The 12,830-nt window shown below is 37.2% G+C and overlaps 1 protein-coding gene across 15 annotated transcripts in view; it reads right to left on the bottom strand.

Annotated features, from left to right (window-relative positions):
• LOC134529876 (IQ motif and SEC7 domain-containing protein 1) overlaps positions 1-9,143 on the bottom strand; it is a 127,343-nt gene extending 118,200 nt beyond the window's left edge. For 14 of the 15 annotated variants that reach the window (XR_010074730.1, XR_010074729.1, XR_010074731.1 and 11 more), the window contains exons 1-2: positions 8,834-9,134; positions 1,751-1,825 (exon numbers count right to left, since the gene is read on the bottom strand). Coding sequence is in view for 10 of the 15 variants with exons in the window: in XM_063364421.1 (XP_063220491.1) it covers positions 1,751-1,825; positions 8,834-9,063 (305 nt within the window). In the remaining 5 variants the exon portion in view is untranslated. Of the gene's footprint in view, positions 1-1,750; positions 1,826-8,833 lie in introns of all 15 variants that reach the window. The other variant, XM_063364420.1, reaches the window with a different exon arrangement.
• Positions 9,144-12,830: the final 3,687 nt, after the last annotated feature.

The raw sequence follows: 12,830 nt of genomic DNA, 5'->3' as shown, positions 1-12,830 counted from the left end.
TAACTCTTGACGTATATACCAGGACTTCATAGGCGGCCCGCAGGCTGAATCCAGCCCGTACGCAAATTTCTACTGGTCCACCATGAAGTGAGGACAATAGTTCAAAGAAAATTAGTTAAATGTCAATTGAATAAACTCATTATTTACTGGGGTATGTTATCCAGCTTGGGGCTTAACGTATTGCAATCAATAAATACTTTATAAATTATTGCCCTTTATTAACGAGAAAGCATAATGAACATGCCCTCGTAAACTGCACTTGTGAGCCATGCTCAAGACGCAGTTCTGTTGGTGACTGGACCAACTTAGCTCAATTACAAGCCTGCAGTCCAGTAGCACGGTAGTGGAGTTGTTCTGTGTGTTGAAGCTGTCATATGATTTTTTACTGTAAAATAGTGGTGCATGTTTTTAATTTCCTACTACTGAAGAGTGAAATAATATTGTGTAGTAAACAGAAAACCGCAAGTTCAAGAATGAGTGGACTGACCACTTTTGTTTTGCCATTGTTAGTCTTAATATGCCAAAGTGCTTAATTTGCAATGGAGTGGTGTCAGTTGTCAAGGAATGTAATTAAAACGACACTATGAGGGTAAACACAAGAAGTTTCAAAGCAAGTTTTCGTATGATTCTTCTTTAACACAAAGAAGAATCAACAGCATGCTTTATCAGATAAACAAGGGAGTTCAATGATACATGGGGGATGCTGAGCTCAAGATAAATGTACAGAAGCATTTGCAAGGGTCTGCTGGGTTTTCAGCCTGGGACAACTCAGTTTAGCAGCCCACACTGGTGGGATGGGAGTGTGGTTTGTCCGGCCAAGATGGCTGGCTGGAGACTGGCAAAATCAACAATTAGCTGTAAGCAAGTTAGTTGGTTCCACGTGTTGAGGCCTGTGGGCACGCCTTCTCCCTAACATACTAACTGACAACAAGTGGAAATACAAGAATCCAGGATTTATGGCAGTGTCTCTGTACTGATAAGTACAGCTATAATACATGTTCAACTAACACTGTAAAACTGTGGAACAAAAAAAAAGCACTTTTAAGTCCAAAAAAGTACATTGCAGTCATCACTTGCATAAACCAACATTTAAATGAAACTTCTCCTGGAGTAGGCCAGTACACATGGGAAATGTGGCCAGGCATTGTCACAAGGAAAGAGGTTAGGCTCCCACAGCATATTGGTCAGGGCACACAGAAGAGTCAAAGAAAATAGTTTATGATCACAAATTAACTACTCAAAACGAAGGAACTATTCTAAATTATGTGGTAATGAAATGCAAGCATACAACAAACTGAACAAAAGGTAATACAATAAAAATAATACCTTTTCAATGATGTAGCAAAATTAAAAGAAATGAACAAAGGTTACACAATATTGCGCAAGTTTACCAGCACTTTTTATGTATGGAACCACAACAAATAAATATTTCAGTTTGCTGTTTGATACTAATATTTGTGATTCTTTCACCTGTCACTAATAAACACTATATGTGGTTCTTAAATACACAATGGTTTGTAAGAAAAGTAATGCCACATTCACTATCAAACCAAGATAGCCAACTTAATAACAATCACATGTTTTAACCAACAGCAAAAAAAAATTATTTATGCAATTAATTTTTTCTATTGAAAATTTAAAATGTTTACATAAAAAAATTCTTAGAACTTTTACAATACATAGCTAAACTATAAACAATATTAGTTAAATGGTCAATACAAGAAATAAGTAAAGATATTTTCATATTTACCCTCCAATTGAAACATAAAACCTGTCATTTGTTTGGGCATCAGACATTCCTTGGTCGTCAATCATACCACTTGCACTGTAAAGAGCAAATATAAGAACACAGTTAATAATTTTACATTGGTTTAAAAAAAAATTGAAAAATCAACACTACAATTTTACAATTTTTTAATTTTAATATTTAACAAAGCATTCCAAAAAAATCTGAAAATCATGGAAGATAAGTCAAAATATTTTGGTTCAAATTTAAAAATTCAAACATTAGTACTGTTAAAAGTACAGAATATTAGGTTTGAAGGATAGCCTAATTTTTTAGTCTATGTCCATTAATCACTAACATTAATACAAGCCTCTTCATTCACTAACTTGCTATACTTCACACCACATGTCAATCCAATGTCTGATAAAAAATGAATAATAACAGAATTACTGAAATATTTACACCTAACTGGAGTCTGACTCTACAGACAATCACTCTCTTATTGGACCCAAACTCTCTTTCATCACTCTTCACTAGCATGCCATGTCCCAAACACCACCTTGAGTCTTTCTCTTCCGCCATGAAGCCTACCTTGCCAGCCACAAAGTCTCATTACCTCGAGATCACATTCGCCACCCAAATTTAATTTTTGGTAACATTTAACAGAATGACTACCAACTGGTCGGCTGATGCACTTGTATAGCCTGTGGGAGTGGCTAAGGAAGAATCGCATAGCTTTCCGACTATGCTGTAAACCACAGTCTTTATCTGGGACCTGGAAGCTACCAAAGAACGTGTCTAAAGTTGTGTTCTCCAGGCCAGGAGCAGTCAGAAATCTCCAGATATAAAGGCAAGATGCCGCAGTGCCATGTGATTGCAGTGGTACGAAGGGCAGCGGTGCAATGATGAATAGGAGCTGGCATGAAAAGGCAGGAATTCAAAGACTGCTGATGCCGGGTGCTGCATGCTGAGCAAATGCCTACGTTATCATGCCTCCCACGTGCCGAGCAGATCGGTCGTCTCAGGAAACTTCTTCCCATCACATTACTTCCCCCTTACACCTGTTCAGCCCTGCTTTTCTTCTTGCTACAATTCTGTCTTATGCAGTGGGCAATTCCACTATATATGTCCTGGTTCTTGGCAGGTGAGTTTCATCTGGGAAAATCATTCTGCTGTATTTATTTCTGCCATGTATTCTTATGCATCGGGCAGCCCTTCTAGATATCTCAGTTCCTAGCGGTAAAAGCATTGTGGGCTACAACTTGTTCCCATTTGTGAGCCTCTTTTGTGCTCAATCCGGCAATCATACAGCTGTTCTTCTCTCTGCGACATCTTGTTACGAATCTGGCAGTTCCATTGGCTATATCCTAGTCATTGAGTGGTGAAGAATCCCAGGTGACCTGTTCATTGGAACTCTCCTTGGCCAATTTGGCAATTATACTGCTGTTCTCCTTGCCACAATGTCTTCTTATGAATCTGACAATTGTACTGAATATGTCCCAGCTCCTGAAGGAGCTCATGTTCTTAAAAACTGTAGACCCTGAGCACTGCTCACCAGCTTCTTTAGAGCACTCATGGTATGGATCTAGTCCAATCGTCCTCACCATTATGCTGGTGCTCAACCATGAGTCAATTGTCATACCTTAGTTCAAGTGCTTCCATTAATACTGCATAGTCCTTCTAGGTAGCAACAGGTATGATCTGTAGCAGTTTGAGCGAAGGTCCATGCACGGCTGAACATAGTGCTGTGGACTTTTCGTCTTCCCACCAACCATTTACTTATGCAGTTGCCTCAAATTTTTGCCTATACACTACCAAGAAGATTAGCCATTAAGGTGGGTGGTCTGAACCTTGGGTACAGCCTTCACGAATTATCACCTTCTGGTTTGCTATTTCTTTAATCATTCAATGACAATCCTCAATTACAGCTGCTACAAGCTGTTCAGTGGACTCCTCAAGTTAATCCAACAACTACATCATTATCACCTCAGTAGATTTCAATCTTACTCTGAATGTCTCCTCATTTTTGTGGTCGAGGAAAAAGTTCATTGAATTTTTCATTACAATAGGCTTAACTAATATGTTCTACTATGCTCCTTCAGAGGAGAGCTGGGCCAATGCTATATGTTGTTTTTTTAACACTGTTGAAATGGCCACAGTAAAAACTAAATTGTGTAAATACCACAAAGAGTTTTTTGTAAAAGGGTGTTGCAAGCATGTCTCTTATTAATAGTTATCATTATGTACGCAAAAACTTCGTGGACACCAAAATTGAGCAAGGCAGCAGTGGGCACGATATTGAACAAGGCTATAGCTGAATTCAACCCTCAGAATGGCATTGAGTTGTTAAGGGCCAAGAACGGTCATAAATATCCGTCAAGTGCAGGCAGATTGAATGAGTTTGTTCAAACGATTGCTAATGTACACAGTAGTCACACCATTAATTGATAAAAGATCTGACCTAAAGAGCATAGATATATAGATCACATCCAATTTTTAACAGTGTTAAATAAAATGTTAAAACTGTAAATATGTATATGGGAAATGTGGACACAGGTACAATTGCCAAAGTTCCCAAGAAATTGAGAAATTTTTGCTCAGATTAAAACAGAAGAGTGGACAACAGACAGGGTATTTAAAACATGTTTGAGCAAGGTTTGCTCTAATTGGACGTTAACCAAAGTACATTTGAAGTACATAGTGAGAGTTCAGAAATCCAGGGAAGTGTATCGGATTACGTAGCTGACTTATAGAAATTTTTGGCATACCTGATGATGTGGAAAAATACACTACTATTGTCATGAATAATTTCCAAGAGGAATACGCAAGATATTTACAACGAACGTTAATATGTGCACATGCCATGATAAAAAAATTTACTGCCTCCAAAATAGGTGAGTTTTAGTTTTCCTTTTCCTTGTTTAATTTATGTCAGTTTTTTTTAAGCATTACTGTAGTTTAGTGTGATTCTTCCACGAACCATTGGTAAACATAGACTTAGATATTTCAGGGAGTGCACATTTAACCGAAGACATTGGTTTGTTAGGATCAGTTGACCATATTAACAAGAATTTCAAAGAAATCCAAAATATTTGGGAAATTTAAATGTTGAAAGTTTTGGAAAAATGTTTTTTTCCTCACTTTAATTTGAATTTGGGCTATCTTCTAAATTAGCAGCTTCTGAGTAAATAAAAACATTCCAAATTGGTTATATTTCAGTTCTACTAACCAATGTGCATCGTGGTAGTTTTGTTGAGACAGGAGTGCAAGTTTCTGAGAGTTAATTACCTGCAAAATGTGTACAGTTTAAGGGCTTTATTCAATTACATACAACATTAGAGCTATGTTTGCTCAACATAAGCTTTTGTTTTGGTACTAGTTGTGTCAAGTGTGGTATTTTATAAATTATGAAAACAATTTTATACCTTATTTTATGGCTGTGTATGTGATTGCAACTGTAAAAAAAAAGTTATTTTATGTTACTTGCATTTGAATTAATTTAAATTTGTAGAATATTTATATTGTTCTACATTTTAGTTATTTGTAAATATAAGGTTTATGTGGAGATAAGAAATATCAAATTTAATTCCATGGTCACATGTACTTTGGCACGTTGTTTGCAAAGTGAAAGCATTAATTTGCTTGGAGCAGAAATTTATGGTCATTCGTAGTTGAGTTGCCACTTTCTAGTTATTATTTTTTTCTATGTAAGCATGGTTAGTGTTTCCGTGAGTATCGTGTAATGTGAGGCTGAATGTACATTGATATGGTATGTGAATTCTGATTGTTTGTTTAGCGGAATTCATGTTTTGCTGAAGGTTATAGACGATCGCAAATGTTTCCATTTTGAGCTCACAGCGAATAACATGTATGCATCTCCATAAAAATAAGTGTTCACAGTTTTAAGTTAATTTTAAAAGTAATATATCCAGATAATGTGAATTCTATCATGATGGCATGATTCTATTTACATTGATCCTGTTGTACATGATGCTTGCAACTATAATTTAGTATGCTGAATATCCTGTGCACTTGATCCTGATAGCACAATGATTTAGGAAACTTGGGTAAATATGTAGTGTACGGATTAGCACCAAAAAAAATCGTACAAATCTGAAATAACTTTCATTATATGCTCTTTTACGTCCTCTTTTCATAACCACCTGCGGAGATAAGAAATTCCAATTACTTTTGGAGATATTGAATTTTTAAATTTTAATTATTGTAAAAATTTTTTTATAAAAATCTGAAATAACTTTTATTATATGCTCTTTTACGTCCTCTTTTCATAACCGCCTGCGGAGATAAGAAATTCCAATTACTTTTGGAGATATCGAATTTTTAAATTTTAATCACTATACCTACACATTCACACGGCGTTCACAATTGTTTTTTTTTTAAGAGTATCAATTGTTTTTTTTTATTGGATAATGTTGTCACGTGATAGTTCGTGATAGGCCAATATTCAAATGAACCAATAGGCCGCCTCCAACTTAGGTGAGTTTTTAACGTTTCAAATTTTTATGCTTTAAAAAATTAAGTTCGTTCCTACTGTTAATCCTTTGTTCCGATTTGTTAGGTAAGGTCAGCTACATTACAAATACTTTAAAACTAAACAACCATTAAAATTAATTTTATTATTTTTAATGTCCGTTCAGTTTCAAAGTATTTATAATGTAGCTGACCTGACCTAGGTCAAAAATTTTGAAAATTGGTATTGGTGTTCCCCAAGGTTCAATTCTCGGTCCACTTTTGTTTTTGCTTTTTATTAATGATTTACCTTTGTTTCTAGATTATGGCCAGACTATCATGTTTGCAGATGATACCTCCATTATAGTAACAGGCCAGACTTTACAGGAACTACAAAAAAGAATTTCCATAACCCTCAACCAAATGCAAACTTGGTTTACTGATAATAGACTGATTCTAAATATTCAAAAATCTTCTATTATATATTTTAACTCTCAAATAAATAGATTAAATAATATTGAAGTGACTATTGGCAATAATATTCTTAATACTGTAAAAACAGCAAAATTACTGGGACTGAATCTTGATGAGAATCTAAATTGGACTAATCATATATCTTTTCTGTGTCGTAGACTTAGTTCTCTTTGTTTTGCCATAAAAACTATTAATACTGTAACTTCACATAAAGCAGTAATTGCTATGTATTATGCAAACATATATTCAATAATGAGATATGGTGTTATTTTTTGGGGAAATTCCTTAAATTGGCTAAAGATATTTAAGCTTCAAAAACGGGTTATTAGAATTATTTATAATCTTAGTAAGACAGATTCTTGTAGGCCTATTTTCCTGAATAACAAACTCTTAACATTTCCAGCCATTTATATATATTCGGTTGTCATTTATGTAATTCAAAATATTAAGTATGTAAAGAATAATGAAATACATAATCACTTTACCAGATCCATTTATAAGAATCACATTCATTTTCATTCAACAAAAAAATACGAATTGAACCCTTTTTACATGGGCCTTAAACTAATAAATGTTCTACCGATATCCCTGTTAAATACAGCATCCCAATCACATACCATATTTAAACGACATCTCAAAGATTACCTACTACGAATAGCTCCATACTCTGTTAATGAATTCCTCAGTGCATCTACATAAATTGCTGCATTGTTTTTTATTATCATTTTTTATTGTAACATATATTATTGTGTTATAATGTATTTTTTTTATATTGTTTTGTTAGTGTATTATGATGTTGTATTTTATTTATAATGTTACTGACAAAACCTGGACATATGTACTGTCAAATATAGGACGCTAATAAATGAAATGAAAATGAAATAATCTACCTTTGTCCCGTTTTGTTAGTTCAGGTCAGTTACATTATAAATACTTAAAACTATACAACAAGTAAAATAATTTGATATTATTTTTAATTTCCGTTTAATTTGAAGTATTTATAATGTAACTAACCTTACCTAATGGAAAATTTCTGTTATTTAGGCATTCACGCGCACACGGAAAAATATAAAATGGCGACGGTCGAATGATTACATAGGTCTTTTATTGCAAAATAAGAACGGCGATATCTCCAAAAGTAATTGGAATTTCTTATCTCCGCAGGCGGTTATGAAAAGAGGACGTAAAAGAGCATATAATGAAAGTTATTTCAGATTAGTACGATTTTTTTTGCGCTAATCCGTACACTACATATTTACCGAAACTTGTTAGTGGAAAATGGCCTTTAAGTCTGGGAATATTATGTTTCAGCTAGAAGAAAATGAGTAAATATTAGTGTAAAATGAATTACATTTTCTGTAGTATCTCTGTTACAGCAATTAAAATTATTTTGCAAAAAAGTTATATTAAATTTTTTTTTTTTTTCATAGATTTCACCCCAAAATTTCCCTGAACTTCATGGCCTTGCCCACTTGGGAGTTTCCGAGAATCCAGTAGAAATTCGACAAAGCTGTTTTCGAGAGAAATAAAGGAACTTCTGTAGTGCTCAAAAGTAACCTTTTTTCCCATAGGAAAAGCCAATTTAAGAAAATACCAAATGATTTTTAAACCAAACAATTTATGTGGTCTTTGCAGACAATTAAGTTTGTTAAAATCCAATTAGAATTTAAAAATTTGCCTTTCCAGATTAATCAAACATTAGTAGTATGCAAATACACCACTTTCATTATTTTTTTTTTTTTCAAAAGCTCACATCTATTCTTGTTAGATTCACCAGTTCGCATGGAAGGAGTTTCATGTATCTAACATGACTACCACAACAGTGGAAAGACTTAGGTCCTCAATCACCAAAGCTAGTAAATTTTGCTAAAGGCAAAAACCAATTATTGAATTCATTTGAAAGCATATGAATTAGGCCTATTGCAGATGTTTAACAGATTTCATGTTTTAAACAATTGTTATTACACGCCTTATACAATCAGCGTAACTACTGTAAGTGAAGTTTAAAAATATAAATATTTTATTTTGAAAATTATAAAAAAATTATTGTATTTTAAAAAATATGATCCTCAAAATGTCTCTAAAAGTAATGCCTAACCATGTACTGCATACTTTACTAACGAACAATAAAAACAATTTTAGACAAATTTATCATTCACGTACCTTCCATCACGTAACCTTTTCAAATTGCTTATTTCAAATTCAAACTTAAGTTTACTAACTTCACATAGCAACATATCACGTTCCGTAACAACAGCATCTAACTCTTGTTTCAAACTTTCTATTTCAGTGCACTGCTTGCGAATCAGCGCTATATTTCTTTCGTGAGATAATCTCAAATCTTCAGCTGTCTCAGGAACTCGAAAAAGAGTACATTTAATTTCATCGTTCATGGTTGAATTAATATATCAACCTATACCGTACACAGCTTTCATTCTGTCATTTATACACATATCAACAAACAGCTGAGTTTAACAGGGATTTTTTATTACTTTATTTTGAAAGGCTGTTCACGAAAAACTAGCCAGTATATATATATTATGTTTTTTAATTAACATTATAATACTTTCCAAATAATATTTGGAATTATCACTTAAAATTTTCAGATATTAGAAACATAACATAAAATATATTTATATTTGAGATCAAAACAACATATTCAGTAAAAGCAAACTTTGTTACTTCCATGAAGCTACGATTGAAACATTGCTGGCCACATTAAGAACAAAATAATCTGAACCTCATAATTAAAACCGAAAATATAAAGTAAAAAATATATTAGGAATGCCTGATTGTAAGAATTTACGTAATAGGTGTGTATAATCTATTGACGCCGTCCCCGCTACCTCCTATGATTTTTACGTGATTTTTGCTTGGGTTCGAGATCTCAGGGAGGGTTCGGCCTTGTGGCTAGAGGTAGGGGTTAACGCAGTAGGGCCCCCCGAGCTGTTATGGCCACTCGGGACGCCTGAAGAATAACACAAAGTTTCTGGAAGATATTTGGTGAATTTATTACGGCACAGCCCTATACAGGATGCTGCCCGTTCTGGCCGTAACGGTTTTCCCGACGCGACTAGTCACACGCGCAGCTCACTTCCTCAGTGGCGGCTCACGATTTTAATGCGCGTGAGGGGCGAACTTGTATACGTGACGCGACAGTTACAAAAATACACTCTAACATGACGAACGATATCTTGACGAACAATACACTTCACTATTACCTATCACTTAATAAACTGGGCTAGTGGCACGTAGGCCCGTGTCTCCGGCGACTCTACGTGATACCTAGATGTGTCCCAGGGACTGATTCGTTAGTACATTTGGTGGCACGATACCATGTCGCGGTGATACCTAAACTCTAACATGACAGATGACACTTTGACCAGCAAACATTTCACTACTACATAACACTTAATAAACTGGGCTAGTGGCACATAGGTCCGTGTCTCCGGCGACTCTACGTGATACCTAGATGTGTCCCAGGGACTGATTCGTTAGTACGTTCGGTGGCACGTGTCGCCTTCTGGCTGCCCCGTGTGGGCCAAAACTAAGTAGCTGGTAAGCTAAGTTAGGCGTGAAGCGCCGACGCAAAGTCTCGTAGACTCCCCACAGTACTTTGCCGTCCGCCGCGGTCTCGTGTTCGAGATCGGGCGCAGGTCCTAGCGGGGTGGCTGGCTTTCTTAGAGATTTCTGTTCCGGGAGGGCGCCAGGCTAGCTCGGTGTCTAACCGTGTGATGGTCGTGGGTTCGTTGCCCCAGCGTGGTCCGCTAGAACCGTCGGCGGTGATGGAATTTGTTTCCTGATTAGGTTGGGTTGTTTAGGTTAATTTACACACACTGTTCTGGTTGTTCTACGGGTCGCACGTCGCGCACGGGGGGTGCGGGGTGGACTTTTTATTGTTCACGATTGACACTGGTTCATTACATTGGGCGCGAGGTTTACTCGGCGGTACATGACTGCCAATGAGGCGTCGGAACACGTAGAAGTTTTGATTACACTATTATTACAATTACACTTGATAAAACGGCACTCTGTGGTGCTTTTACGTACACGATTACACTGCACGCGTTATCTGAGAGGGACACCTGCGTGCCTCTACATGCGTTTACTTATTAAGTCCTCACGCCAGTTGCAGTCGAGGGAGAGCGTTCGATTAGCATCGGCTAATCTCGTAATCTGTAACTTGCGACGCGCGGGCCCACCTGTGCGGACTGCGGCTCGCTACTAAATTAAAAACACGTTTAAGCTTGAATGTAGCCTGTGCCTGTGCACTGGGCGATTAAATAAAGTTCTGGGGTGGCGGGAGACGGCCCGTACCGTATACTGCACGGCCCCACGTAATGCTTTGTGTGGGGCGTGTTAAATTGACGCGGCTGGGTTAGGCCCTACACTGGAAAAGGACCGGGCGCACACGGGGAGTATTAAAAAAAAGGTTTTGGTTGTGACTATAATCACCAGATGGACGTTTGGTGAAACAAAGAGATGCTGGCTCCCCGTGGGACGTGCGTCCGTCCCGGTCCGCGAGTCGCGCTGTACTGCTGTCCAGCCCTGGTGCGAGGGGAGGGGTGAGCTCCCTGTTCCGTTATTCGTAAAAATCTATATAATTAACTAATTTTAAGTGGCTCTAAATTCACATAATAAAACTTAATGATTAACTTAATATCTAAATATGTTTTAGAATTTACATTTAATAAGTTTGTCTAAAATAATTTTGAATATTAGAGTCAAGCTGGAGACTGTCTGTTTCTTGATAATTACTCCAGTGGCGAATGATAATGCTAATTTGGGGCGGTTTGCGTTACGTCACACGTTTCACTACTGAATTTAGGCTGAAGGCCGCAAGGGTTTCACTCACAGCTGTTTTAGTAGAAAACTACACGTGAGTGACCCGGGCACTCCTACGTCGCACTTTATTAATTAGGGGCTTTTGTTTGTTTTTGATTACTGTATTATTGTGTGGGGAATTTTGAAGGCACGGGGAGTGCATTGCATGCGTAATTAAAATGGTCCGCTATTATCTACCTTGGGCTGCGGTCCGCTCACTTGACTCGGGTGGGCCATAGCTAGGGGTGCTTTCCGTTAGCGGAGCCGAGTACTGGCGGGTGCAGGTCGGGCTTTGGGGTGGCCTTCGGCCGTACGATGTCAACTTACGTATTAAGTAGAACACTCATCTTGGAGCACTGATTTAATTAAGTGAAATACCTCATGGTAGATTGAGGCCGACCGCGAGACTGTACGTAAAAGTTTAAGAAAAAATTACACTATTGAAAACTACATGTCGGTGAAAGCAAAGGTTGATGGTTCCGCGTTGCGCACAGGCTGCCGGCCTGTTGGAGCTCCTCTAGGACACTGCCGGTGTCACCGCGCGCGACCCCCCTCCCCCGCCAGCCCTCCCGCGGAAACGTGTGAATTTCGCGGGAAACTGAACTGGCCAGGTTCGGGACAAAACGCACAGTGAGACATAATTTTGACAGGATTTAAATATTAATTAATGAAAAATATTGTTTAATAAAAACCTGTGGAAAAATATACACAAATCAATTTGTTGTATTGCGGAGGAGGGATATACCCAACCCGGCCGGATCCTTCTGCCGGCGCAGCACTCGTTGCATGGCGTTCGCCTCGTCACACGAACTACACTTTGCTGCGCGCACGAGCGCGTTCGGTGCACACGCTTTTGCGAGACGTTGATGAGGCATAGCCAACGACCTAGAAATACATAGACTGCTGGTACATATGCTTTCAGCACCATTTGCTGCTGTCGACGGCAATCTCTGGAACTACTCTTCGAGTGAGTGAGACAGAAACATGTTTTGACAGAAGAGGGGGCAAGATCGTATCCATTGTTTATTGTTCCTTATGAACAAATGAAACTACTATTTCGTTTTTCAAGTCTAATTATTCGTAACAAGTAAGGTCACCTTACAAAATGTGTAATATAAAAGCAGCACAATATAAATAATACAGTGAGATTCATTCAACCACTGTGCCTAGTTGGAATTTCCGTAAATAAAAGTTTGTTATGGTCTTGTATTGACAATTTTATCCCCGCGATTTCGCTTATCTTGGCTCACGCAAAGTATTTGTAAATGTACCGCTTTAAAATGATTTACATAACAATTGAATTAAGCAACTTTTTAAGTTAATAGGCCTAAGTTAT

This window comes from Bacillus rossius, chromosome 2 (assembly GCF_032445375.1).
Source record: "Bacillus rossius redtenbacheri isolate Brsri chromosome 2, Brsri_v3, whole genome shotgun sequence".
Classification (NCBI taxonomy): Eukaryota; Metazoa; Arthropoda; class Insecta; order Phasmatodea; family Bacillidae; genus Bacillus; species Bacillus rossius.
The sequence above is the reverse complement of the archived record's forward strand: the minus strand, read 5'-3'. Positions and strand labels throughout refer to the sequence as shown.